Source organism: Scyliorhinus torazame, chromosome 9 (assembly GCF_047496885.1).
Source record: "Scyliorhinus torazame isolate Kashiwa2021f chromosome 9, sScyTor2.1, whole genome shotgun sequence".
Lineage (NCBI taxonomy): Eukaryota > Metazoa > Chordata > Chondrichthyes > Carcharhiniformes > Scyliorhinidae > Scyliorhinus > Scyliorhinus torazame.
Genome location: NC_092715.1, coordinates 6,605,307 through 6,630,039, shown reverse-complemented (window position 1 = coordinate 6,630,039; position 24,733 = coordinate 6,605,307). Strand labels below are relative to the sequence as shown.

The following is a 24,733-nucleotide window of genomic DNA, read 5'->3' as shown; positions in this document are numbered from 1 at the left end:
CCCCTTACACCTGCTGCTAAAGAAAAATCACACCTGGGTTTGGGGTCAGCCGCAAGAAACCGCTTTCCGGCGGGTAAAGCAACAATTGTCGTTGTCTGGGTTACTAACCCACTATGATCCTGGAAAGCCTTTGCTCGTCACATGTGATGCATCCCCGTATGGTATTGGGGCTGTCCTGTCCCACAAGATGGAGAACGGGGCCGAGCGACCGATAGCTTTCGCCTCCCGCACATTGACTGCAGCGGAGAAAAAGTACGCGCAGATCGAGAAGGAGGGCCTGGCAGTGGTTTTCACGGTGAAACGCTTCAACCAGTATGTGTACGGCCGCCATTTCACTATCGTGACTGATCATAAGCCCCTGCTGGGACTCTTCAGAGAGGATAAGCCAATACCGCCCATTGCTTCTGCACGGATCCAGCGCCGCGTGCAAATGGCGTCCGGCCTGCGGCCAAACGAGTTTGACGCCTTCCTTCGCCAGGGTCTTCGGTGGATTCCTTGGACTTTGGGGGGGAGGGATGTTATAACCTGCCTACTTACGATTGGCTGGGGACAAATGACTATCCCACAATCCTATGGGAGTATGAACTTCCCAATGAGGGGGGGCGGAGAAACTCCTAGTATAAATAAGCTGGCCAGTTCAGGAACCAGCAGGAAGGAGAAGGTAGCAAGGGAAGTTACTGCTACAGTTAGGTATATATTGTTTTGGAAATAAACGTTATTATTTAGTATCCTTAAAACTCATGCTGGATTCTTCGTGGCCCTTACAAAACTGAGTGACACTGTGAGGGAGCTGGATTAACATCAGTAGAGATACAGTCAGTAACACAGGGTGCTGGGGGAGAGGGGTTACTGAGTGACAGTGTGAGGGAGCTGGATTAACATCAGTAGAGATACAGTCAGTAACACAGGGTGCTGGGGGAGAGGGGTTACTGGGTGAGTGTGAGGGAGCTGGATTAACATCAGTACAGAAACAGTCTGTAACACAGGGTGCTGGGGAGAGGGGTTACTGAGTGACAGTGTGAGGGAGCTGGATTAACATCAGTAGAGATACAGTCAGTAACACAGGGTGCTGGGGGAGAGGGGTTACTGAGTGACAGTGTGGGGGAGCTGGATTAACATCAGTAGAGATACAGTCAGTAACACAGGGTGCTGGGGGAGAGGGGTTCCTGAGTGACAGTGTGAGAGAGCTGGATTAACATCAGTAGAGATACAGTCAATAACACAGGGTGCTGGGGGAGAGGGGTTACTGGGTGAGTGTGAGGGAGCTGGATTAACATCAGTAGAGATACAGTCAGTAACACAGGGTGCTGGGGGAGAGGGGTTACTGAGTGACAGTGTGAGGGAGTTGGATTAACATCAGTAGAGATACAGTCAGTAACACAGGGTGCTGGGAGAGAAGGGTTACTGGGTGACAGTGTGAGGGAGCTGGATTAACATCAGTAGAGATACAGTCAGTAACACAGGGTGCTGGGGGAGAGGGGTTACTGAGTGACAGTGTGGGGGAGCTGGATTAACATCAGTAGAGATACAGTCAGTAACACAGGGTGCTGGGGGAGAGGGGTTACTGAGTGACAGTGTGAGGGAGCTGGATTAACATCAGTAGAGATACAGTCAGTAACACAGGGTGCTGGGGGAGAGGGGTTACTGAGTGACAGTGTGAGGGAGCTGGATTAACATCAGTAGAGATACAGTCAGTAACACAGGGTGCTGGGGGAGAGGGGTTACTGGGTGAGTGTGGGGGAGCTGGATTAACATCAGTAGAGATCCAGTCAGTAACACAGGGTGCTGGGGGAGAGGGGTTACTGAGTGACAGTGTGAGGGAGCTGGATTAACATCAGTAGGGATACAGTCAGTAACACAGGGTGCTGGGGGAGAGGGGTTACTGAGTGACAGTGTGAGGGAGCTGGATTAACATCAGTAGAGACACAGTCAGTAACACAGGGTGCTGGGGGAGAGGGGTTACTGAGTGACAGTGTGCGGGAGCTGGATTAACATCAGTAGAGATACAGTCAGTAACACAGGGTGCTGGGGGAGAGGGGTTACTGAGTGACAGTGTGTGGGAGCTGGATTAACATCAGTAGAGATACAGTCAGTAACACAGGGTGTTGGGGGAGAGGGGTTACTGAGTGACAGTGTGAGGGAGCTGGATTAACATCAGTGGGGATACAGTCAGTAACACAGGGTGTTGGGGGATAGGGGTTACTGAGTGACAGTGTGAGGGAGCTGGATTAACATTAGTAGGGATACAGTCAGTAACACAGGGTGCTGAGGGAGAGGGGTTACTGAGTGACAGTGTGAGGGAGCTGGATTAACATCAGTAGAGATACAGTCAGTAACACAGGGTGCTGGGGGAGAGGGGTTACTGGGTGACAGTGTGAGGGAGCTGGATTAACATCAGTAGAGATACAGTCAGTAACACAGGGTGTTGGGGGATAGGGGTTACTGAGTGACAGTGTGTGGGAGCTGGATTAACATCAGTAGAGATACAGTCAGTAACACAGGGTGCTGGGGAGAGGGGTTACTGGGTGAGTGTGGGGGAGCTGGATTAACATCAGTAGAGATCCAGTCAGTAACACAGGGTGCTGGGGGAGAGGGGTTACTGAGTGACAGTGTGAGGGAGCTGGATTAACATCAGTAGAGATACAGTCAGTAACACAGGGTGCTGGGGAAGAGGGGTTACTGAGTGACAGTGTGAGGTAGCTGGATTAACATCAGTAGAGATACAGTCAGTAACACAGGGCGCTGGGGGAGAGGGGTTACTGAGTGACAGTGTGAGGGAGCTGGATTAACATCAGTAGAGATACAGTCAGTAACACAGGGCGCTGGGGGAGAGGGGTTACTGAGTGACAGTGTGAGGGAGCTGGTTTAACATCAGTAGAGATCCAGTCAGTAACACAGGGAGCTGGGGGAGAGGGGTTACTGAGTGACAGTGTGAGGGAGCTGGTTTAACATCAGTAGAGATACAGTCAGTAACACAGGGTGCTGGGGGAGAGGGGTTACTGAGTGACAGTGTGGGGGAGCTGGAGTAACATCAGTAGAGATACAGTCAGTCACCCAGGGTGCTGGGGGAGAGGGGTTACTGAGTGACAGTGTGAGGGAGCTGGATTAACACCAGTAGAGATACAGTCAGTAACACAGGGTGCCGAGGGAGAGGGGTTACTGAGTGACAGTGTGAGGGAGCTGGATTAACATAAGTAGAGATACAGTCAGTAACACAGGGTGCCGAGGGAGAGGGGTTACTGAGTGACAGTGTGAGGGAGCTGGATTAACATCAGTAGAGATACAGTCAGTCACCCAGGGTGCTGGGGGAGAGGGGTTACTGAGTGACAGTGTGAGGGAGCTGGATTAACACCAGTAGAGATACAGTCAGTAACACAGGGTGCCGAGGGAGAGGGGTTACTGAGTGACAGTGTGAGGGAGCTGGATTAACATCAGTAGAGATACAGTCAGTAACACAGGGTGCTGGGGGAGAGGGGTTACTGAGTGACAGTGTGAGGGAGCTGGATTAACATCAGTAGAGATACAGTCAGTAACACAGGGCGCTGGGGGAGAGGGGTTACTGAGTGACAGTGTGAGGGAGCTGGATTAACATCAGTAGAGATACAGTCAGTAACACAGGGTGTTGGGGGAGAGGGGTTACTGAGTGACAGTGTGAGGGAGCTGGATTAACATCAGTAGAGATACAGTCAGTAACACAGGGTGCTGGGGGAGAGGGGTTACTGAGTGACAGTGTGAGGGAGCTGGATTAACATCAGTACAGAAACAGTCAGTAACACAGGATGCTGGGGAGTGGGGTTACTGAGTGACAGTGTGAGCGAGTTGGATTAACATCAGTAGAGATACAGTCAGTAACACATGGTGCTGAGGGAGAGGGGTTACTGAGTGACAGTGTGAGGGAGCTGGATTAACATCAGTAGAGATACAGTCAGTAACACAGGGTGCTGGGGAGTGGGGTTACTGAGTGACAGTGTGAGGGAGCTGGATTAACATCAGTAGAGATACAGTCAGGAACACAGGGTGCTGGGGGGAGGGTTTACTGAGTGACAGTGTGAGGGAGCTGGATTAACATCAGTAGAGATACAGTCAGTAACACAGGGTGCTGGGGAGAGGGGTTACTGAGTGACAGTGTGAGGGAGCTGGATTAACATCAGTAGAGATACAGTCCGTATCACAGGGTGCTAGGGGTGAGGGGTTACTGAGTGACAGTGTGAGGGAGCTGGATTAACATCAGTAGAGATACAGTCAGTAACACAGGGTGCTGGGGGAGAGGAGTTACTGAGTGACAGTGTGAGGGAGTTGGATTAACATCAGTCGAGATACAGTCAGTAACACAGGGTGCTGGGGGAGAGGGGTTACTGAGTGACAGTGTGAGGGAGCTGGATTAACCTCAGTAGAGATACAGTCAGTAACACAGGGTGCTGGGAGAGAGGGGTTACTGAGTGACAGTGTGAGGGAGCTGGATTAACATCAGTAGAGATACAGTCAGTAACACAGGGTGCTGGGGGAGAGGGGTTACTGAGTGACAGTGTGAGGGAGCTGGATTAACATCAGTAGAGATACAGACAGTAACACAGGGTGCTGCGGGAGAGGGGTTACTGAGTGACAGTGTGAGGGAGCTGGGGGAGAGGGGTTACTGAGTGACAGTGTGCGGGAGCTGGATTAACATCAGTAGAGATACAGTCAGTAACACAGGGTGCTGGGGGAGAGGGGTTACTGAGTGACAGTGTGAGGGAGCTGGATTAACATCAGTAGAGATACAGTCAGTAACACAGGGTGCTGGGGGAGAGGGGTTACTGGGTGACAGTGTGAGGGAGCTGGATTAACATCAGTAGAGATACAGTCAGTAACACAGCATGCTGGGGAGAGGGGTTACTGAGTGACAGTGTGAGGGAGCTGGATTAACATCAGTAGAGATACAGTCAGTAACACAGGGTGCTGGGGGAGAGGGGTTACTGAGTGACAGTGTGAGGGAGCTGGATTAACATCAGTAGAGATACAGTCAGTAACACAGGGAGCTGGGGGAGTGGGGTTACTGGGTGACAGTGTGAGGGAGCTGGATTAACATCAGTAGAGATACAGTCAGTAACACAGGGTGCTGGGGGAGAGGGGTTACTGGATGACAGTGTGAGGGAGCTGGATTAACATAGAACATTGGGCGCAATTCTCCCATCGGGAGACTAAGTCCCGACGCCGCAGTGAAAACCGGAGTGTTTCACTCCGGCGTCGGAGCCCGCTCCCAGCCCCCTATTCTCCCGCCCCCGGGAGGCTAGGAGCGGCGTCGCCTCATTTACGCACGCCGGGCATTGGCACCGCGTAAAAGCGGCGCCGCGTAAATGACGTGCCTGCTGCCGTGTCACTGGCGTCACCCGCGCATGCGCGATTGCCGTTCTCCCCGAGGCTGCCCCGCAAGGAGATGACGGATGGATCTTGCGGGGCGGCGGAGGAAAGGAGGTCCTCATTCCGAGAGGCCGGCCTGCCGATCGGTGGGCACCGATCGTGGGCAGACCACATTTGAGGCCCCCTCCCCCCGCCCCCCAGGGCAGGAACCCCCCTCGCCCCCCCCACAGGCCGCCCCCCAGCGTTCCCGCGCTGTTCCCGCCGGCAGCGACCAGGTGTGGACGGCGCCGGTGGGAACCTGTCGTTTTGGGCAGGCCGCTCGGCCCATCCGGGCCGGAGAATCGCCGCTCGCCCGTTACAAACGCCGAGTCTCCCAGCGGGCAGCCGTGATTCTCGCCACGCCGGTTTGGGGGGGTGGTAGGAGAATCGCGTGTGGGCGTCGGGGCGACGTGGCGGGACACGCGCGGCACCCCGGTGATTCTCCCACCCGGCGTGGGAGGGGGAAAATTCCGCCCATACAGTGCAGAAGGAGGCCATTCGGCCCATCGAGTCTGCACCGACCCACTTAAGCCCTCACTTCGACCCCATCCCCGTTACCCAATAACGCCTTCTAACCTTCTTGGTCACTAAGGACAATTTATCATGGCCCATCCACCTAACCTGCACGTCTTTGGACTGTGGGAGGAAACCGGAGCACCCGGAGGAAACCCACGCAGACACGGGGAGGATGTGCAGATTCCGCACAGACAGTGACCCAGCCGGGAATCGAACCTGGGACCCTGGCGCTGTGACGCCACAGTGATATCCATTTGTGTACCGTGCTGCCCCTGGGCAGTAGCGATACAAAGAACAACGAACAATACAGTCCAGGAACAGGCCCTTCGGCCCTCCAAGCCTGTACCGGTCGTGATACCACCCTTGGCCAAAACTCTCAGCACTTCCTTGTGCCGTATCCCTCGATACCCATCCTGTCCATGTGTTTGTCAAGATGCCTTTTGAACGCCGTTAATGTATCTGCTTCCACAACCGCCCCTGGCAACGCGTTCCAGGCATTCACCACCCTCTGTGTAAAAAACCTGCCTCGCACATCTCCTCTAAACATTGCCCCATGGACCTTAAACCTATGCCCCCTGATGACTGACCCCTCCACCCTGGGAAAGAGTGCCTGCCCAGTCTCAGTAATGCTGGCCATGAAACTCATGGATTATTGTAACAACTCATCTGGTTCATTATAAGACATAAGAACTAGGAGCAGGAGTCGGCCATCTGGCCCCTCGATCCTGCTCCACCATTCAATGAGATCATGGCTGATCTTTTGTGGACTCAGCTCCACTTTCCGGCCCGAACACCATAACCCTTAATCCCTTTATTCTTCAAAAAACTATCTATCTTTATCTTAAAAACATTTAATGAAGGAGCCTCTACTGCTTCACTGGGCAAGGAATTCCACAGATTCACAACCCTTTGGGTGAAGAAGTTCCTCCTAAACTCAGTCCTAAATCTACTTCCCCTTATTTTGAGGCTATGCCCCCTAGTTCTGCTTTCACCTGCCAGTGGAAACAACCTGCCCGCATCTATCCTATCTATTCTATGGCAGTAGGATGGAACCAAATGAGGAGGTTAGTGGACAGTAAGGAGGTAGTAACTAAAGCCTGTAAGGAATTAGATCATGAAGTCAGCGTGACTAAGGGGAAGAGTAGGCAGGGAGCAGATGATGAACGCAAAGGGACAGGTGGTCTGAGGTGTATTTGTTTTAATGCAAGAAGTGTAGTAGGTAAGGCAGATGAACTTAGGACTTGGATTAGTACCTGGGAGTATGATGTTTTTGGTATTACTGAGACTTGGTTGAGGGAAGGGCATGATTGGCAACTAAATATTCCAGGATATCGATGCTTCAGGAGGGATAGAGACGGAGGTAAAAGGGGTGGAGGGGTTGCATTACTGGTCAGAGAGGATATCACAGCTGTGATTAAGGAGGGCACTATGGAGGACTCGAGCAGTGAGGCGATATGGGCAGAGCTTAGAAATAGGAAGGGTGCGGTAACAATGTCGGGGCTGTGCTACAGACCTCCCAACAGCGAGCGTGAGATAGAGGTACAAATATGTGAACAGATTATGGAAAGATGTATGAGCAATAGGGTGGTGGTGATATGAGATTTTAATTTTCCCAACATTGACTGGGATACACTTAGTGTCAGAGGTCCAGATGGAGCAGAATTTGTAAGGAGCATCCAGGAGGTTTTTTTTAGAGCAGTATGTAAATAGTCCAACTCGGGAAGGGGCCATACTGGACCTGGTGTTGGGGAATGATCCCGGCCAGGTGGTTGAAGTGTCAGTCGGTGATTACTTTGGGAATAGTGATCACAATTCCGTTAGTTTTAGAATACTCATGGACAAAGACGCGAGTGGTCCTAAAGGAAGAGTGCTAAATTGGGGAAAGGCCAACTATACCAAAATTCGGCAGGAGCTGGGGAATGTGGATTGGGAGCAGCTGTTTGAAGGTAAATCCACATTTGATATGTGGGAGGCTTTTAAAGAGAGGTTGATTAGAGTGCAGGACAAGCATGTCCCTGTGAAAATGAGGGATAGAAATGGCAAGATTAGGGAACCATGGAGGACAGGCGAAATTGTGAGACTAGCTAAGAGGAAAAAGGAAGCATACATAAGGTCTAGGCGACTGAAGACAGACAAAGCTTTGAAAGAATATCGGGAATGTAGGACCAATCTGAAACGAGGAATCAAGAGGGCTAAAAGGGGTCATTTAATCTCTTGAGAAAACAGGGTTAAGGAAAATCCCAAAGCCTTTTATTCATATATAAGGAGCAAGAGGGTAACTAGAGAAAGGGTTGGCCCACTCAAGGACAAAGGAGGAAAGTTATGCGTGGAGTCAGAGAAAATGGGTGACATTCTTAACGAGTACTTTGCATCGGTATTCACCGAGGAGAGGGACATGACAGATGTTGAGGTTAGGGATAGATGTTTGATTACTTTAGGTCAAGTCGGCATAAGGAAGGGGAAGTTTTGGGTATTCTAAAAGGCATTAAGGTGGACAAGTCCCCAGGTCCGGATGGGATCTATCCCAGGTTACTGAGGGAAGTGAGAGAGGAAATAGCTGGGGCCTTAACAGATATCTTTGCAGCATCCTTGAACATGGGTGAGGTACCGGAGGACTGCAGAATTGCTAATGTTGTCTCCTTCTTTAAGAAGGGTAGCAGGGATAATCCAGGTAATTGTAGACCGGTGAGCCTGATGTCAGTGGGAGGGAAGCTGCTGGAGAAGATACTGAGGGATAGGATCTATTCACATTTGGAAGAAAATGGGCTATTCAGTGATAGGCAACATGGTTTTGTTCAGGGAAGGTCATGTCTTACCAACTTAATAGAATTCTTTGAGGAAGTGACAAAGTTGATTGATGAGGGAAGGGCTGTAGATGTCATATACATGGACTTCAGTAAGGCATTTGATAAGGTTCCCCATGGTAGGCTGATGGAGAAAGTGAAGTCTCATGGGGTCCAGGGTGTACTAGCTAGATGGATAAAGAACTGGTTGGGCAACAGGAGACAGAGAGTAGTAGTGTAAAGGAATTTCTCAAAATGGAGAACTCTGACCAGTGGTGTTCCACAGGGATCCGTGCTGGGACCACTGTTGTTTGTGATATACATAAATGATCTGGAGGAAGGTATAGGTGGTCTGATTCGCAAGTTTGCAGATGACACTAAGATTGGTGGAGTAGCAGATAGTGAAGGGGACTGTCAGAGAATACAGCAAAATATAGATAGATTGGAGAGTTGGGCAGAGAAATGGCAGATGGAGTTCAATCCAGGCAAATGCGAGGTGATGCATTTGGAAGATCTAATTCAAGAGCGAACTATACGGTAAATGAAAAAGCCCTGGGGAAAATTGATGTACAGAGAGATCTGGGAGTTCAGGTCCATTGTACCCTGAAGGTGGCAACGCAGGTCGATAGAGTGGTCAAGAAGGCATACCACCAAGAAAGCACAACAGCGCCTATACTTCGTCAGGAAACTAAGGAAATTCGGCATGTCCACATTAACCCTTACCAACTTTTACAGATGCACCATAGAAAGCATCCTATCGGGCTGCATCACAGCCTGGTATGGCAACTGCTCAGCCCAGGACCGCAAGAAACTTCAGAGAGTCGTGAACACTGCCCAGTCCATCACACGAACCTGCCTCCCATCCATTGACTCCATCTACACCTCCCGCTGCCTGGGGAAAGCGGGCAGTATAATCAAAGATCCCTCCCACCCGGCTTACTCACTCTTCCAACTTCTTCCATCGGGCAGGAGATACAGAAGTCTGAGAACACACACGAACAGACTCAAAAACAGCTTCTTCCCCACTGTTACCAGACTCCTAAATGACCCTCTTATGGACTGACCTCATTAACACTACACCCTGTATGCTTCATCCGATGCCAGTGCTTATGTAGTTACATTGTATATGTTGGTGTTGCCCTATTATGTATTTTCTTTTATTCCCTTTTCTTCCCATGTACTTAATGATCACTTGAGCTGCTCACAGAAAAATACTTTTCACTGTACCTCGGTACACGTGACAATAAACAAATCCAATCCAATCCAATCCAGGTTGAGTAGATTGGGATTATTTTCATTAGAAAGACGGAGGTTGAGGGGGGACCTCATTGAAGTCTACAAAATTATGAGAGGTATAGACAGGGTGGATAGCAACAAGCTTTTTCCCAGAGTGGGGGACTCAATTACTAGGGGTCACGAGTTCAAGGTGAGAGGGGAAAAGTTTAAGGGAGATATGCGTGGAAAGTTCTTTACGCAGAGGGTGGTGGGTGCCTGGAACGCATTTCCGTCTGAGGTGGTAGAGGCGGGCACAATAGCATCATTTAAGATGTATCTAGACAGATACATGAATGGGCAGGGAGCAGAGGGATACAGATCCTTAGAAAATAGGCAACAGTTTTAGATAGAGGATCTGGATCGGCACAGGCTGGGAGGGCCGAAGGGCTTGGTCCTGTGCTGTAATTTATCTTTGTTCTTATTCTCTTCATAATTTTATATCTTTCTTTAAGATCCCTCCGTATCCTTCTAAATTCCAATGAGTACAGTCCCAGTCTACTCAACCTCTCCTCGTAATCCAACCCCTTCAGCTCTGGGATTAACCTCGTGAATCTCCTCTGCACACCCTCCAGTGCCAGTACGTCCTTTCTCAAGTAAGGAGACCAAAACTGAACATAATACTCCAGGTGTGGCCTCACTAACACCTTATACAATTGCAGCATAACCTCCCTGGTCTTAAACTCCATCCCTCTAGCAATGAAGGACAAAATTCCATTTTTTTGCTATTATTCCTGCCAAAATGGATAACCTCACATTTGTCAACATTGTATTCCATCTGCCAGACCCTAGCCCATTCACTTAGCCTATCCAAATCCCTCTGCAGACTTCCAGTATCCTCTGCACTTTTTGCCTTACCACTTATCTTAGTGTCGTCTGCAAACTTGGACACATTGCACTTGGTCCCCAACTCCAAATCATCTATGTAAATTGTGAACAGTTGTGGGCCCAACACTGATCCCTGAGGGACACCACTAGCTACTGATTGCCAACCAGAGAAATACCCATTAATCCCCACTCTTTGCTTTCTATTAATTAACCAATCCTCTATCCATGCTACTACTTTCCCCTTAATGCCATGCATCTTTATCTTATGCAGCAACCTTTTGTGTGGCACCTTGTCAAAAGAGTTCTGGAAATCCAGGTATACCACATCCATTGGCTCCCCGTTATCTACCGCACTGGTAATGTCCTCAAAAAATTCCATTAAATTAGTTAGGCACGACCTGCCCTTTATGAACCCATGCTGCGCCTGCCCAATGGGACAATTTCCATCCAGATGCCTCGCTATTTCTTCCTTGATGATAGATTCCAGTATCTTCCCTACTACCGAAGTTAAGCTCACTGGCCTATAATTACCCACTTTCTGCCTACCTCCTTTTTTAAACAGTGGTGTCACGTTTGCTAATTTTCAATCCGCCGGGACCACCCCAGAGTCTAGTGAATTTTGGTAAATTATCACTAGTGCATTTGCAATTTCCCTAGCCATCTCTTTTAGCACTCTGGGATGCATTCCATCAGGGCCAGGAGACTTGTCTACCTTTAGCCCCATTAGCTTGCCCATCACTACTTCCTTAGTGATAACAATCATCTCAAGGTCCTCACCTGTCATAGCCTCATTTCCATCAGTCACTGGCATGTTATTTGTGTCTTCCACTGTGAAGACCAACCCAAAAAACCTGTTCAGTTCCTCAGCCATTTCCTCATCTCCCATTATTAAATCTCCCTTCTCATCCTGTAAAGGACCAATATTTACCTAAGCCACTCTTTTTTGTTTTATATATTTGTCGAAACGTTTACTATCTATTTTTATATTCTAAGCAGGTTTACTCTCATAATCTATCTTACTCTTTATCGCTTTTTTAGTAGCTTTCTGTTGCCCCCTAAAGATTTCCCAGTCTTCTCGTCTCCCACTAATCTTTGCCACTTTGTATGTTTTTTCCTTCAATTTGGAAAGTAGGAAGGAACTTAAGCAAGGAGTCAGGAGGGCTAGAAGGGGTCACGAAAAGTAATTGGCAAATAGGGTTAAGGAAAATCCCAAGGCTTTTTACACGTACATAAAAAGCAAGAAGGTAGCCAGGGAAAGGGTTGGCCCACTGAAGGATAGGCAAGGGAATCTATGTGTGGAGCCAGAGGAAATGGGCGAGGTACTAAATGAATACTTTGCATCAGTATTCACCAAAGAGAAGAAATTGGTAGATGTTGAGTCTGGAGAAGGGTGTGTAGATAGCCTGGGTCACATTGAGATCCAAAAAGACGAGGTGTTGGGTGTCTTAAAAAATATTAAGGTAGATAAGTCCCCAGGGCCTGATGGGATCTACCCCAGAATACTGAAGGAGGCTGGAGAGGAAATTGCTGAGGCCTTGACAGAAATCTTTGGATCCTCACTGTCTTCAGGGGATGTCCCGGAGGACTGGAGAATAGCCAATGTTGTTCCTCTGTTTAAGAAGGGTAGCAAGGATAATCCAGGGAACTACAGGCCGGTGAGCCTTACTTCAGTGGTAGGGAAATTACTGGAGAGAATTCTTCGAGACAGGATCTACTCCCATTTGGAAGCAAATGGACGTATTAGTGAGAGGCAGCATGGTTTTGTGAAGGGGAGGTCGTGTCTCACTAACTTGATAGAGTTTTTCGAGGAGGTCACTAAGATGATTGATGCAGGTAGGGCAGTGAATGTTGTCTATATGGACTTCAGTAAGGCCTTTGACAAGGTCCCTCATGGTAGACTAGTACAAAAGGTGAAGTCACACGGGATCAGGGGGGAGCTGGCAAGGTGGATACAGAACTGGCTAGGTCATAGAAGGCAGAGAGTAGCAATGGAAGGATGCTTTTCTGATTGGAGGGCTGTGACCAGTGGTGTTCCACAGGGATCAGTGCTGGGACCTTTGCTGTTTGTAGTATATATAAATGATTTGGAGGAAAATGTAACTGGGCTGATTAGTAAGTTTGCAGACGACACAAGGGTTGGTGGAATTGCGGATAGCGATGAGGACTGTCAGAGGATACAGCAGGATTTAGATTGTTTGGAGGCTTGGGCGGAGAGATGGCAGATGGAGTTCAATCCGGACAAATGTGAGGTAATGCATTTTGGAAGGTCTAATGCAGGTAGGGAATATACAGTGAATGGTAGAACCCTCAAGAGTATTGAAAGTCAAAGAGATCTAGGAGTACAGGTCCACAGGTCATTGAAAGGGGCAACACAGGTGGAGAAGGTAGTCAAGAAGGCATACGGCATGCTTGCCTTCATTGGCCGGGGCATTGAGTATAAGAATTGGCAAGTCATGTTGCAGCTGTATAGAACCTTAGTTAGGCCACACTTGGAGTATAGTGTTCAATTCTGGTCGCCACACTACCAGAAGGATGTGGAGGTTTTAGAGAGGGTGGAGAAGAGATTTACCAGAATGTTGCCTGGTATGGAGGGCATTAGGTATGAGGAGCGGTTGAATCAACTCGGTTTGTTCTCACTGGAACGAAGGAGGTTGAGGGGAGACCTGATAGAGGTCTACAAAATTATGAGGGGCAGAGACAGAGTGGATAGTCAGAGGCTTTTCCCTGGGGTCGAGGGGTCAATTACTAGGGGGCATAGGTTTAAGGTGAGAGGGGCAAGGTTTAGAGTAGATGTACGAGGCAAGTTTTTTACGCAGAGGGTAGTGGGTGCCTGGAACTCGCTACCGGAGGAGGTGGTGGAAGCAGGGACAATAGTGACATTTAAGGGGCATCTTGACAAATACATGAATAGGATGGGAATAGAGGGATACGGACCCAGGAAGTGTAGAAGATTGTAGTTTAGTCGGGCAGCATTGTCGGCACGGGCTTGGAGGGCCGATGGGCCTGTTCCTGTGCTGCACATTTCTTTGTTCTTTTTGATACTTTCCCTTATTTCCTTCGATATCCACGGTCGATTTTCCCTCTTTCTACCGTTCTTCCTTTTTGTTGGTATAAACCTTTGCTGAGCACTGTGAAAAATCGCTTGGAAGGTTCTCCACTGTTCCTCAACTGTTTCACCAAAAAGGCTTTGCTCCCAGTCTACCTTAGCTAGTTCTTCTCTCATCCCATTGTAATCTCCTTTGTTTAAGCACAAAACACTAGTGCTTGATTTTACCTTCTCACCCTCCATCTGTATTTTAAATTCCACCATATTGTGATCGCTCCTTCTGAGAGGATCCCTAACTATGAGATCATTAATCAATCCTGTCTCATTACACAGGACAGTGTCCTTTTTTGTCCTTTAAGTGAGTTAATCATATCATGTTTAACCTGAGGAAAGTGTTTTGTGTGGAATGTCAGTCTCTCAGTTAAGAATCGGCCCACCCAGGGCAGCACGGTGGCACAATGGGTTAGCCCTGCTGCCTCACGGTGCCGAGGTCCCAGGTTCGATCCCGGCTCTGGGTCACTGTCCGTGTGGAGTTTGCACATTCTCCCCGTGTTTGCGTGGGTTTCGCCCCCACAACCTAAAAGATGCGCAGGGTAGGTGAATTGGCCACGCTAAAGTGCCCCTTAATTGGAAAAAATGAATTGGGTACTCTAAATTGATTTAAAAAAAAGAATCATCCCACCTGTGTGTAAGAGAGAGACCTCCATTGCTCAGGCAGTTGTTCGGAGCTAAGGTCCAGTGATACCAGATCCTGTAAAAGCTCAATGAATGTCTTTTTCAGCATTAACCCTGCAATATAACCAAGAAGGAGTTACAATCACAATCCATCGGCAAAACAATGGTTTTATTTAGGCTGTGAGGAACATCGGGTTTAGGAGCAGGATTAGGCGCGTCGATCCTTCACCATCCAGTCAGACCACGGTCGTGTTGCTTTTGTTCCGAGCTCCACTTTTCCGTCTGCCATAGAAACCCACAAAAACCCACATTAACCCTTAGAACCTCTTTTAAACCCATCAGAACCCATAGAAAACACTGAGGAACACACAGAAACACTTAGAACCTCAGATAAACCCAACCAAACCCCATAGAAAACCCTTAGAACCCCTTTTAAACCCATCAGAACCCATAGAAAACCCATAGAAACCCTTAGAACCCCTTTTAAACCCATCAAAACTAATAGAAAACCCAAAGAAACACACAGAAATCCCATATAAACCAATCAGAACCCATAGAAAACCCTTAGAACCCCAAATAAACCCATCAAAACTAATAGAAAACACTGAGGAACACACAGAAACACTTAGAACCTCAGATAAACCCAACCAAACCCCATAGAAAACCCATAGAAACCCTTAGAACCCCAAATAAACCCATCAAAACGCACAGAAAACCCTTAGAAACCACAGAAAACCCCATAGACAACCAAAGAAACCCAAATGGAGTATACATGGGTAACCGCACAGGACTACTGCATACGAATACCCTACAGGAATATCCCACAGCACCTTTCCTTGCAATTGCAGAAGGTGAAACTCCTGCCCCTTTACCTCCTTCTTCATCACCGGCCAAGTCCCTGTGCTGCTTCGAGACAAACACTGGAGGTTTCCAGTAGTTCCCAGCGAGGTTAACTGATGAAAGGCAGATCAGTAACAGGCACAGAGCTCAGTATAACAGGTCAAACCACTTTGGCTCCAGGTTCCATTGACCGCAATCCCGCTCTGAGGGCCCTGCGCCAACTCCCTGTTGGCAGGGGTTTGCCCTCTCCCCCACGATTGGCCCCAAGCCGGTAACATGGTCCCCCGAGCCTGCCCCTCCCTTTAAGGGGCCGCGCCACCACATCCCGCACCCCCGTTACGTCCCTTATTACAAACGGCATCAAAAACTATATTTCATAGAATTTACAGTGCAGAAGGAGGCCATTCGGCCCATCGAGTCTGCACTGGCTCTTGGAAAGAGCACCCTACCCAAGGTCAACACCGCCACCTTATCCCCATAACCCAGTAACCCCACCCAACACTAAGTCCAATTTTGGACACTAAGGGCAATTTATCATGGCCAATCCACCTAACCTGCACATCTTTGGACTGTGGGAGGAAACCGGAGCACCCGGAGGAAACCCACGCACACACGGGGAGGACGTGCAGACTCCGCACAGACAGTGACCCAAGCCGGGAATCGAACCTGGGACTCTGGAGCTGTGATGCAATTGTGCTACCCACAATGCTACCGTGCTGCCCCATATACAGAGTTTAAAAACATTCCAAAAGACACAGGGGAAAGAGAGTCTATCAGAAAGCCAATGGGCCCGGAGACCTCCGAGACCTCTGCACCCACCCACAGACGCAGCATCCTTCTGGGTAATCGGGTATTTATTAACCTGGGCAACCTGATTTATGGTTAGTTTGTAATCCCCACAATTCTTAGCAAATGATCTGGTTTGAGAACGGGGTCTATTGGCGCTGCCCACTCAGAGAACTGAATGTCTGATTATACTCAGTCCTCCTAATCTCCAAATTCATCTCAACCGTCTGATGTGGGGCAGATTGAGGGCCATGAGTGTCGAGTCCGGATTGGCGTAGAGTTTGGCTTTGGCGCTTTTGATCCGGCTCAGCTCGTGAAATACCCCTTCATACTGCCTTCGGACATCTTGGAGGACGGCATTGGGAATTTTGAAAATTGCGCCCAACGCCCCTCTTCAGAGCTCTTCTCTACTCTAGTACGAAGTCTTACAACACCAGGTTAAAGTCCAACAGGTTTGTTTCGATGTCACTAGCTTTCGGAGCGCTGCTCCTTCCTCAGGTGAATGAAGAGGTAGATTCCAGAAACTTAAGACTTCAGACTTAATTACCTGCAAATGCTCGCATTCCAAGCATTGTTTGGCATCTTTGAATTTGTCTATATATGTGTTTCTGGAACATACCTCTTCATTCACCTGAGGAAGGAGCAGTGCTCCGAAAGCTAGTGATTCAAAACAAACCTGTTGGACTTTAACCTGGTGTTGTAAGACTTCTTACTGTGCTCACCCCAGTCCAACGCCAGCATCTCCACATCTTCTCCACAATGTTCAGTGGCGCAGTGATAGCTATGGCTGGGGTTTATTTGCATTGACGCACTTTACCTTGTGCGGGAACGTGTTGGAAAGTGATCTCTGCGATTGAACTGTATGCCGGCAGACTCCTGAACATGGCAGCTCTCTTGGGGAAGGTCTGCCCCACAGCGATAGCAGTCCCCCTCGGACTTGGGCTGACGTCCCATCTTTTTCTCGATCCTTTGACTCCGGTCTGATCCAGAGGGCCGTGCCTGGTTCTCTGCTGTTCCTGTTGATGCTGCCTCGCACCTTGTGACTATACCTCCCCTCCATGCTGTGGAGCTCAGTGGCATCTTTTTTGGTTCACCCCACCACCTGATCTATCTCGATCACATTTTCCAAAGTTATAGCGATTTCAGTCAGGAGCTTGTTCTAGATATTAATGTTGTGAATCCTACAAGCCAGCCGGTTAAGCAACATGTCACTGAGCACAGCCCCGAATTCACAGTGCTCAGCAAGCTAGTGAAGTCTGGCCATAAAATCTCCGATGGACTCCTCATGATGTCTCATCACAAGAGTTTAAATTTATAACGTCGGAGGATAATCGAGGGCCTCGGGTTGAAATGTTCTTTGACCAATTTCACTATCTGGTCAAAGGTCTTTGAGTTATTTGCCTCCGGGGACGAGAGGTTCCTAATTAAATTATATGTTTGCGACCCGCAAACTATCAGAAGTATCACCCTCCGCTTGTCCTCGCCTGTGATCTCGCTCGTGGTCAAAAAATAGCGGAACCGTTCAATAAACTAACTCCAATGGTAAACCCCTTGGTGAAACTGGTGCAGTTTACCAATGATCGGCATTTCCACTCACGTGATGGTTTCCCGACTCTTGTCGGAGCTTCTTTCTTTTCTTAACTGCTGCTTCCTTCCCACCCTCTCCCTCCATTCACGACAACTCTCGGCTGCGATCGAACCTTTCACCTTGTCGCCAACGTGGTGGTTTGAGACAAACACTGGAGGCTTCTCATAGTTAACAAAGGGCTTACCGATGAAAGATACGTTACATGCGCAGAATTCAATATAACAGGTCTAATCGTTTCTATTACAATCCTGGGCCAGATTCCACCAGCTAGGATACCGGACAGAAACGCCAATATTTTATTAATTTGTAAGACTGTGAGGAAAGGTTACTTTGCTCTAGGGGTTATTCCACACACAAATAGGGATATTGTATATTAAAACAAACTCTATTACTAACACAGTATTACTAACTCAAACCCTCATTAAGAAAATAGCTAAATATAATATATAATATATATATATAAAATCGCTTATTGTCGCAAGTAGGCTTCAATTAAGTTACTGTGAAAAGCCCCTAGTCGCCACATTCCGGCGCCTGTTCGGGGAGGCCAGTACTGGAATTGAACCCGCGCTGCTGGCATTGTTGTGCATTACAAGTCAGATGTTTAGCCCACTGTGCTAAACCAGCCCCTCATAATGCTTAACAATAACATGAAACACTAACTCCTCGCTGCTATCTTTATCTCCACTCAAGCAAAACCCCTCTCAAGTCAAAATCCACTGTAAAATACAGTCAGCCAACCCAGGAAAACCTCTGTAAAGAGATACCTTGGATAAACCACTTTGAGAAAAAGAGAGCCTTCAGGAATCCAGCTGCCGATTATTGTCTATCTCAAATTACTGTTTAATCTGCCAGCCTTTTCTGAAACTACTGTTCTGTTCACAGGCAAAATCTATTTAACTAAACTTCTTTGAGGAAAGCTGCTGGCCCGCACACAGCCAAATCTTTAACTGAACTGACACCTAAAACTGAAACTCAACACCTGGCTGTTTTAACACCTGCTCCTTCGATTACCAAATCACCTTATTAAGGCCAAACACAGTGTCTCTAGTTATCTACTCCCCAGGGAGCCTTCTTCATAGAAACAAAATTCCATCCGCCCAAACCCTTGCGATGATTAATTGTCCCTTATAGCCAAAGTGTCTTTTAAACCAGGATTTTAAAAACGTGACTGCAGCAATCACACACACTAACCCAGGCTTTTAACCCTGACTGCACTCAATACCTAAAATACAATGGCCGGGATTCTCCCTACTGGGGACTAAATCCCCACGCCGGCGGGAAAACTGGCGGCAACCACTCCGGATTCAACAGCTCCCGAAAGTGCGGAAGTCTCCACATTTTAGGGGGCTAGGTTGACGCGGGAGGGGTTGGTGCCACTCCAGTCGGCGCCGAAGGGCTGGCATATCTTCGCGCATGCGCGGGGGGTTCTCTTCTCTGCGCCGGCCCCCGGGCAATATGGTGGAGCCCTACAGGGACCCGGCGCGGAAGAAAGAACAAGCCTGCCCGCAGTTCGTTGGGCCCCGATCGTGGGCCAGGCCACCGTGGGAGCCCCCCTGGGGTCGGATCCCCCCGCGTCCACCCCCCCCGAGCACTGCCCCCCTATACCCACCTGCCAGATCCCGCCGTGCATGAGGTGAGTAATTAACGCCGGCGGGACTGGCCAAATCGCTCGGCCCATCGTGGCCTGGAGAATCGCCGGGGGGGGGGGGCACTGTCAAAGGCCCCCAACCGGAATCCCGCCGCCGCCCGAAAAACGGCACCGGAGAATACGGCAGCCAGCGTTGGGGCAGCGGGGCGCGATTCGCGCCTCCCCCCGGGGATTCTCTGACCTAGCGGGGGGTCGGAGAATCCCGCCCAGGTTCTCTGAAATCCCTTTGGCTTTGGGGTCCACACAGCCTGGGTTCCTGTTCCCAGGGCCCCACAAAAACTCCCTATTGGCTGGGGTCTGCGCAGTTCTGCGTGATTGGCCACGAGCCGGTCACATGGTCCATCAAGCCCACCCCACCCTTAAAGGGGCGGCTCTATCACATTCCAAACATTCCTTTCAGATGAAGCAGCATTTCAATCGCACCTCCTTCAATTTGGTCGAGCATATTTGCTCCTCTACATTGGGGAGTCTAAACGCAGCCAGGGTGACTGCTGTGTGGAACACCTTCACTCAGTCTCCGAGCGTGAACCCAACCTTCCTTTTGTGCCTTTCCGTCATGCCCACATGTCCGTCCCTGGCCTGCTGCAATGCTCCAGTGAAGCCCCGGGCAAGGTGGGGGAGTAGCACCTCATCTTACAATGAGGCACTTCACACATTCTGGACTCTGCATTCTCCTTTCTCCTCCATCTTGACCTGATTTTTTTAAATATCCCAAACATTTTTCATCCCTATTCAAAAAAAACTCTCTCCCTCCCCCACTGGGCCATCTCTCACTTGTTCTTTCGTTTTGTTTTCACTGAGCACTGATTTTTATTATTCCATTAACACATTCTGATATCTTAACTTTGTACCACCACCAGCACCTTGTCCAACTCGTCACACTGTTATCATCTATGCTTCCTCTGTCTCTTGGCCGACACATCATTGCAGCAACCTCCCCGACCCTCCACCAACCGCTGACCTTCCTTGCTGCTGCCCCACCCCCTTTTATACAGTTGATGCACGATCAATGACCACTAAAGCGAGGTTGTAGTCCAACTGAAGGCTTTAATAAGCTACATGTTTCCCCCAGCAGCTCAGGTACAGAATGAAGGCTGCTGGGGCGGCACGGGCTCTTATACCCCGCCCAGCAGGTCGGAGCTACCATACATCTTGACCAATACAAAGAACAAAGAACAAAGAAATGTACAGCACAGGAACAGGCCCTTCGGCCCTCCAAGCCCGTGCCGACCATGCTGCCCGACTAAACTACAATCTTCTACATTTCCTGGGTCCGTATCCTTCTATTCCCATCCTATTCATATATTTGTCAAGATGCCCCTTAAATGTCCCTATCGTCCCTGCTTCCACTACCTCCTCCGGTAGCGAGTTCCAGGCACCCACTACCCTCTGCGTAAAAAACTTGCCTCGTACATCTACTCTAAACCTTGCCCCTCTCACCTTAAACCTATGCCCCCTAGTAATTGACCCCTCTACCCTGGGGAAAAGCGTCTGACTATCCACTCTGTCTATGCCCCTCATAATTTTGTATACCTCTATCAGGTCTCCCCTCAACCTTCTTCGTTCCAGTGAGAACAAACCGAGTTTATTCAACCGCTCCTCATAGCTAATGCCCTCCATACCAGGCAACATTCTGGTAAATCTCTTCTGCACCCTCTCTAAAGCCTCCACATCCTTCTGGTAGTGTGGCGACCAGAATTGAACACTATACTCCAAGTGTGGCCTAACTAAGGTTCTATACAGCTGCAACATGACTTGCCAATTCTTATACTCAATGCCCCGGCCAATGAAGGCAAGCATGCCGTATGCCTTCTTGACTACCTTCTCCACCTGTGTTGCCCCTTTCAATGACCTGTGGATCTGTACTCCTAGATCTCTTTGACTTTTAATACTCTTGAGGGTTCTACCTTCACTGTATATTCCCTACCTGCATTACACCTTCCAAAATGCATTACCTCACATTTGTCCGGATTAAACTCCATCTGCCATCTCTCCGCCCAAGTCTCCAAACAATCTAAATCCTGCTGTATCCTCCGACAGTCCTCATCGCTATCCGCAATTCCACCAACCTTTGTGTCGTCTGCAAACTTACTAATCAGACCAGTTACATTTTCCTCCAAATCATTTATATATACTACAAACAGCAAAGGTCCCAGCACTGATCCCTGTGGAACACCACTGGTCACAGCCCTCCAATTAGAAAAGCATCCCTCCATTGCTACTCTCTGCCTTCTATGGCCTCGCCAGTTCTGTATCCACCTTGCCAGCTCCCCCCTGATCCCGTGTGACTTCACCTTTTGTACTAGTCTACCATGAGGGACCTTGTCAAAGGCCTTACTGAAGTCCATACAGACAACATCTACTGCCCTACCTGCATCAATCATCTTAGTGACCTCCTCGAAAAACTCTATCAAGTTAGTGAGACACGACCTCCCCTTCACAAAACCGTGCTGCCTCTCACTAATACGTCCATTTGCTTCCAAATGGGAGTAGATCCTGTCTCGAAGAATTCTCTCCAGTAATTTCCCTACCACTGAAGTAAGGCTCACCGGCCTGTAGTTCCCGGGATTATCCTTGCTACCCTTCTTAAACAGAGGAACAACATTGGCTATTCTCCAGTCCTCCGGGACATCCCCTGAAGACAGCGAGGATCCAAAGATTTCTGTCAAGGCCTCAGCAATTTCCTCTCCAGCCTCCTTCAGTATTCTGGGGTAGATCCCATCAGGCCCTGGGGACTTATCTACCTTAATATTTTTTAAGAGACGCAACACCTCGTCTTTTTGGATCACAATGTGACCCAGGCTATCTACACCCCCTTCTCCAGACTCAACATCTACCAATTCCTTCTCTTTGGTGAATACTGATGCAAAGTATTCATTTAGTACCTCGCCCATTTCCTCTGGCTCCACACATAGATTCCCTTGCCTATCCTTCAGTGGGCCAACCCGTTCCCTGGCTACCCTCTTGCTTTTTATGTACGTGTAAAAAGCCTTGGGATTTTCCTTAACCCTATTTGCCAATGACCTTTCGTGACCCCTTCTAGCCCTCCTGACTCCTTGCTTAAGTTCCTTCCTACTTTCCTTATATTCCACGCAGGCTTCGTCTGTTCCCAGCCTTTTAGCCCTGACAAATGCCTCCTTTTCCTTTTTGACGAGGCCTACAATATCTCTCGTTATCCAAGGTTCCCGAAAATTGCCGTATTTATCTTTCTTCCTCACAGGAACATGCCGGTCCTGTATTCCTTTCAACTGACACTTGAAAGCCTCCCACATGTCAGATGTTGATTTGCCCTCAAACATAGGAAGCATACAGTTTCTACCAATGGTGTTCCAGCACTACCAGGTACCGTAAAACCTCTACTAACACAACAGTTTGTAACCCATCACATTTCACCCTCTATCTCCGGAGAAGAGTCATACGGACTCAAAACATTAACTCTGTTTCCCTCTCCACAGGTGTTGCCAGACCTGCTGCGTTTTCCCAGCATTCTCTGTTTTAGTTGCAGCAGGCTACACACTTGTATTGAACCATTCAAAAGGAAGAGAAAATGAAAGCAGAAGGATCTTTGTAGTAATTTCAGCATTAAATCAAGATACAACAAAAGGAACACACACTCCTTCCAACTGAACTGCCTTGGCCCTGAAGGACATGTCTGTCAGGCTGGATGGTGAGGGAACCAACAAGAGGGAAAAACATACTTGACCTCATCCCCCCCAAGCTGCCTGCTGCAGATGTATCTGTCCGTGACAGTATCGGTAGCAGTGACCACCGCATAGTCCTTGTGGAGACAAAGCCCCGTCTTCACAGTGAGGAAACCCTCCATCGTGTTGTGTGGCACGACCACCGAGCTAAATGGGACAGACTTCAAACAGATCCAGCAACTCCAGACTGGGCCTCCAGGAGGCGCTGTGGGCCATCAGCAGCAGCAGAATTGTATCAACCCCAATCTGTAACCCCCTGGCCCGGGATATCCCCCACTCTACCATTAATGTCACACCTGGTTCAACGAGCAGCATAGGAGAGTCTGTCAGGACCTACACCTTCGAAGTGTGCTCTCCCATATACAGACAGCCATTCCTTCCAGGGTGGAGTGTTCTTTTGGAGTTATTGGCACCCTTGATAAGTCTATTACAGCTTTTCTTTGACTGAGGGCTCACCTGTGGGTGCTACCAGCAGGAACTGCCGATAGAGGTTTTGGAGCTGCTCAATTGTTAGCTCGCCATCCTTTGCAATCTCTTCGGAAGGCAAACGCGTGAGTGGTGGTGGGTCTGGTATCATCTTCACATCACCATTGACAAAGAACTCCTTATTGCGGAGGATCAGCTGGTGCTCAATCTTCGTACCAGCATCCACATGCCCCAGGCCAACATCGAGCAGAGTGTTGATGCTGAAAAACCAATCACAAGGTGAAGGGAGAATTATAATCAGAAACTGGAGCCACAGGACTGTGCTGTTCGTCAGAGAGAACGATAAAATACAACAATATCCACTCAGCCATCGCTGAGTACTGCAGGACTGAAGAATTCCACACGTTAACGGGGACAGAGAGGGATGAAATCGAGAGGAAGGAATGGAATCCCTATAATGAGTTGCAAAAAGCTGGTTTACAGGTGCAACAGGTGATTAAGAAGGCAAATGGAATTTTGTCCTTCATTGCTAGAGGGATGGAGTTTAAGACTAGGGAGGTTCTGCTGCAATTGTATAAGGTGTTAGTGAGGCCACATCTGGAGTATTGTGTTCAGTTTTTGTCATGATATCCACATCAGCATATCATGGTGCAATCACACACACACTGATGGATATGCAGTTGGACCAATCAACACACACACAACATCGCAGCCAATCACCAGTGAGAGCACACGCACTATAAAACAGGGAACACCACAGTTCCCGCTCATTCTACCAGGAGATAGCTCAGAGCACAGAGCTCACAGCGCGCCACTCAGATATAGTCCATGTGCTGAGTGTCTCACTAAGATAGTGATAAGGCTGGGTCCACAGGTTAGCTGGTGAAGCACCCAAGCCAGTAGTTAGTAGCTACCGTTGATTAGACAATAAAACAGAGTTGTACCATCTACAGCCGTGTTGGATCATTTGTGCATCAGAACACCCAACACGACATGATACCAGTAGTGGACGCAAACCAGCGACTGTGAGACCTACCTGCACCTCTTCAGAGATCCGCCATCCTGCTCCATGGAAAACATCAGCCCGCTGCAGCCGCTCCGAATCGCTGGTAATCTCGGCGTAAACTGGAAGCTGTTTAAACAGCGCTTCCAGCTCTTCCTCAAAGCCACAGACAGCATCGGACACCAGGAAGATTGCCCTCCTCCTCTCCACGGCGGGGCAACAGGCCATCCACATCTATAACT

At 48.9% G+C, this 24,733-nt stretch overlaps 1 protein-coding gene across 3 annotated transcripts in view; it reads right to left on the bottom strand.

Annotated features, from left to right (window-relative positions):
* Positions 1–24,733, bottom strand: part of spef2 (sperm flagellar 2) — a 941,194-nt gene that overhangs the window by 105,186 nt on the left and 811,275 nt on the right. For all 3 annotated transcript variants that reach the window (XM_072515585.1, XM_072515587.1, XM_072515586.1), the window contains 2 exons: positions 23,519–23,748; positions 14,504–14,610 (listed from right to left, as the gene is read on the bottom strand). In XM_072515585.1, coding sequence (XP_072371686.1) covers positions 14,504–14,610; positions 23,519–23,748 — 337 coding nt within the window. The remainder of the gene's footprint in view (positions 1–14,503; positions 14,611–23,518; positions 23,749–24,733) is intronic.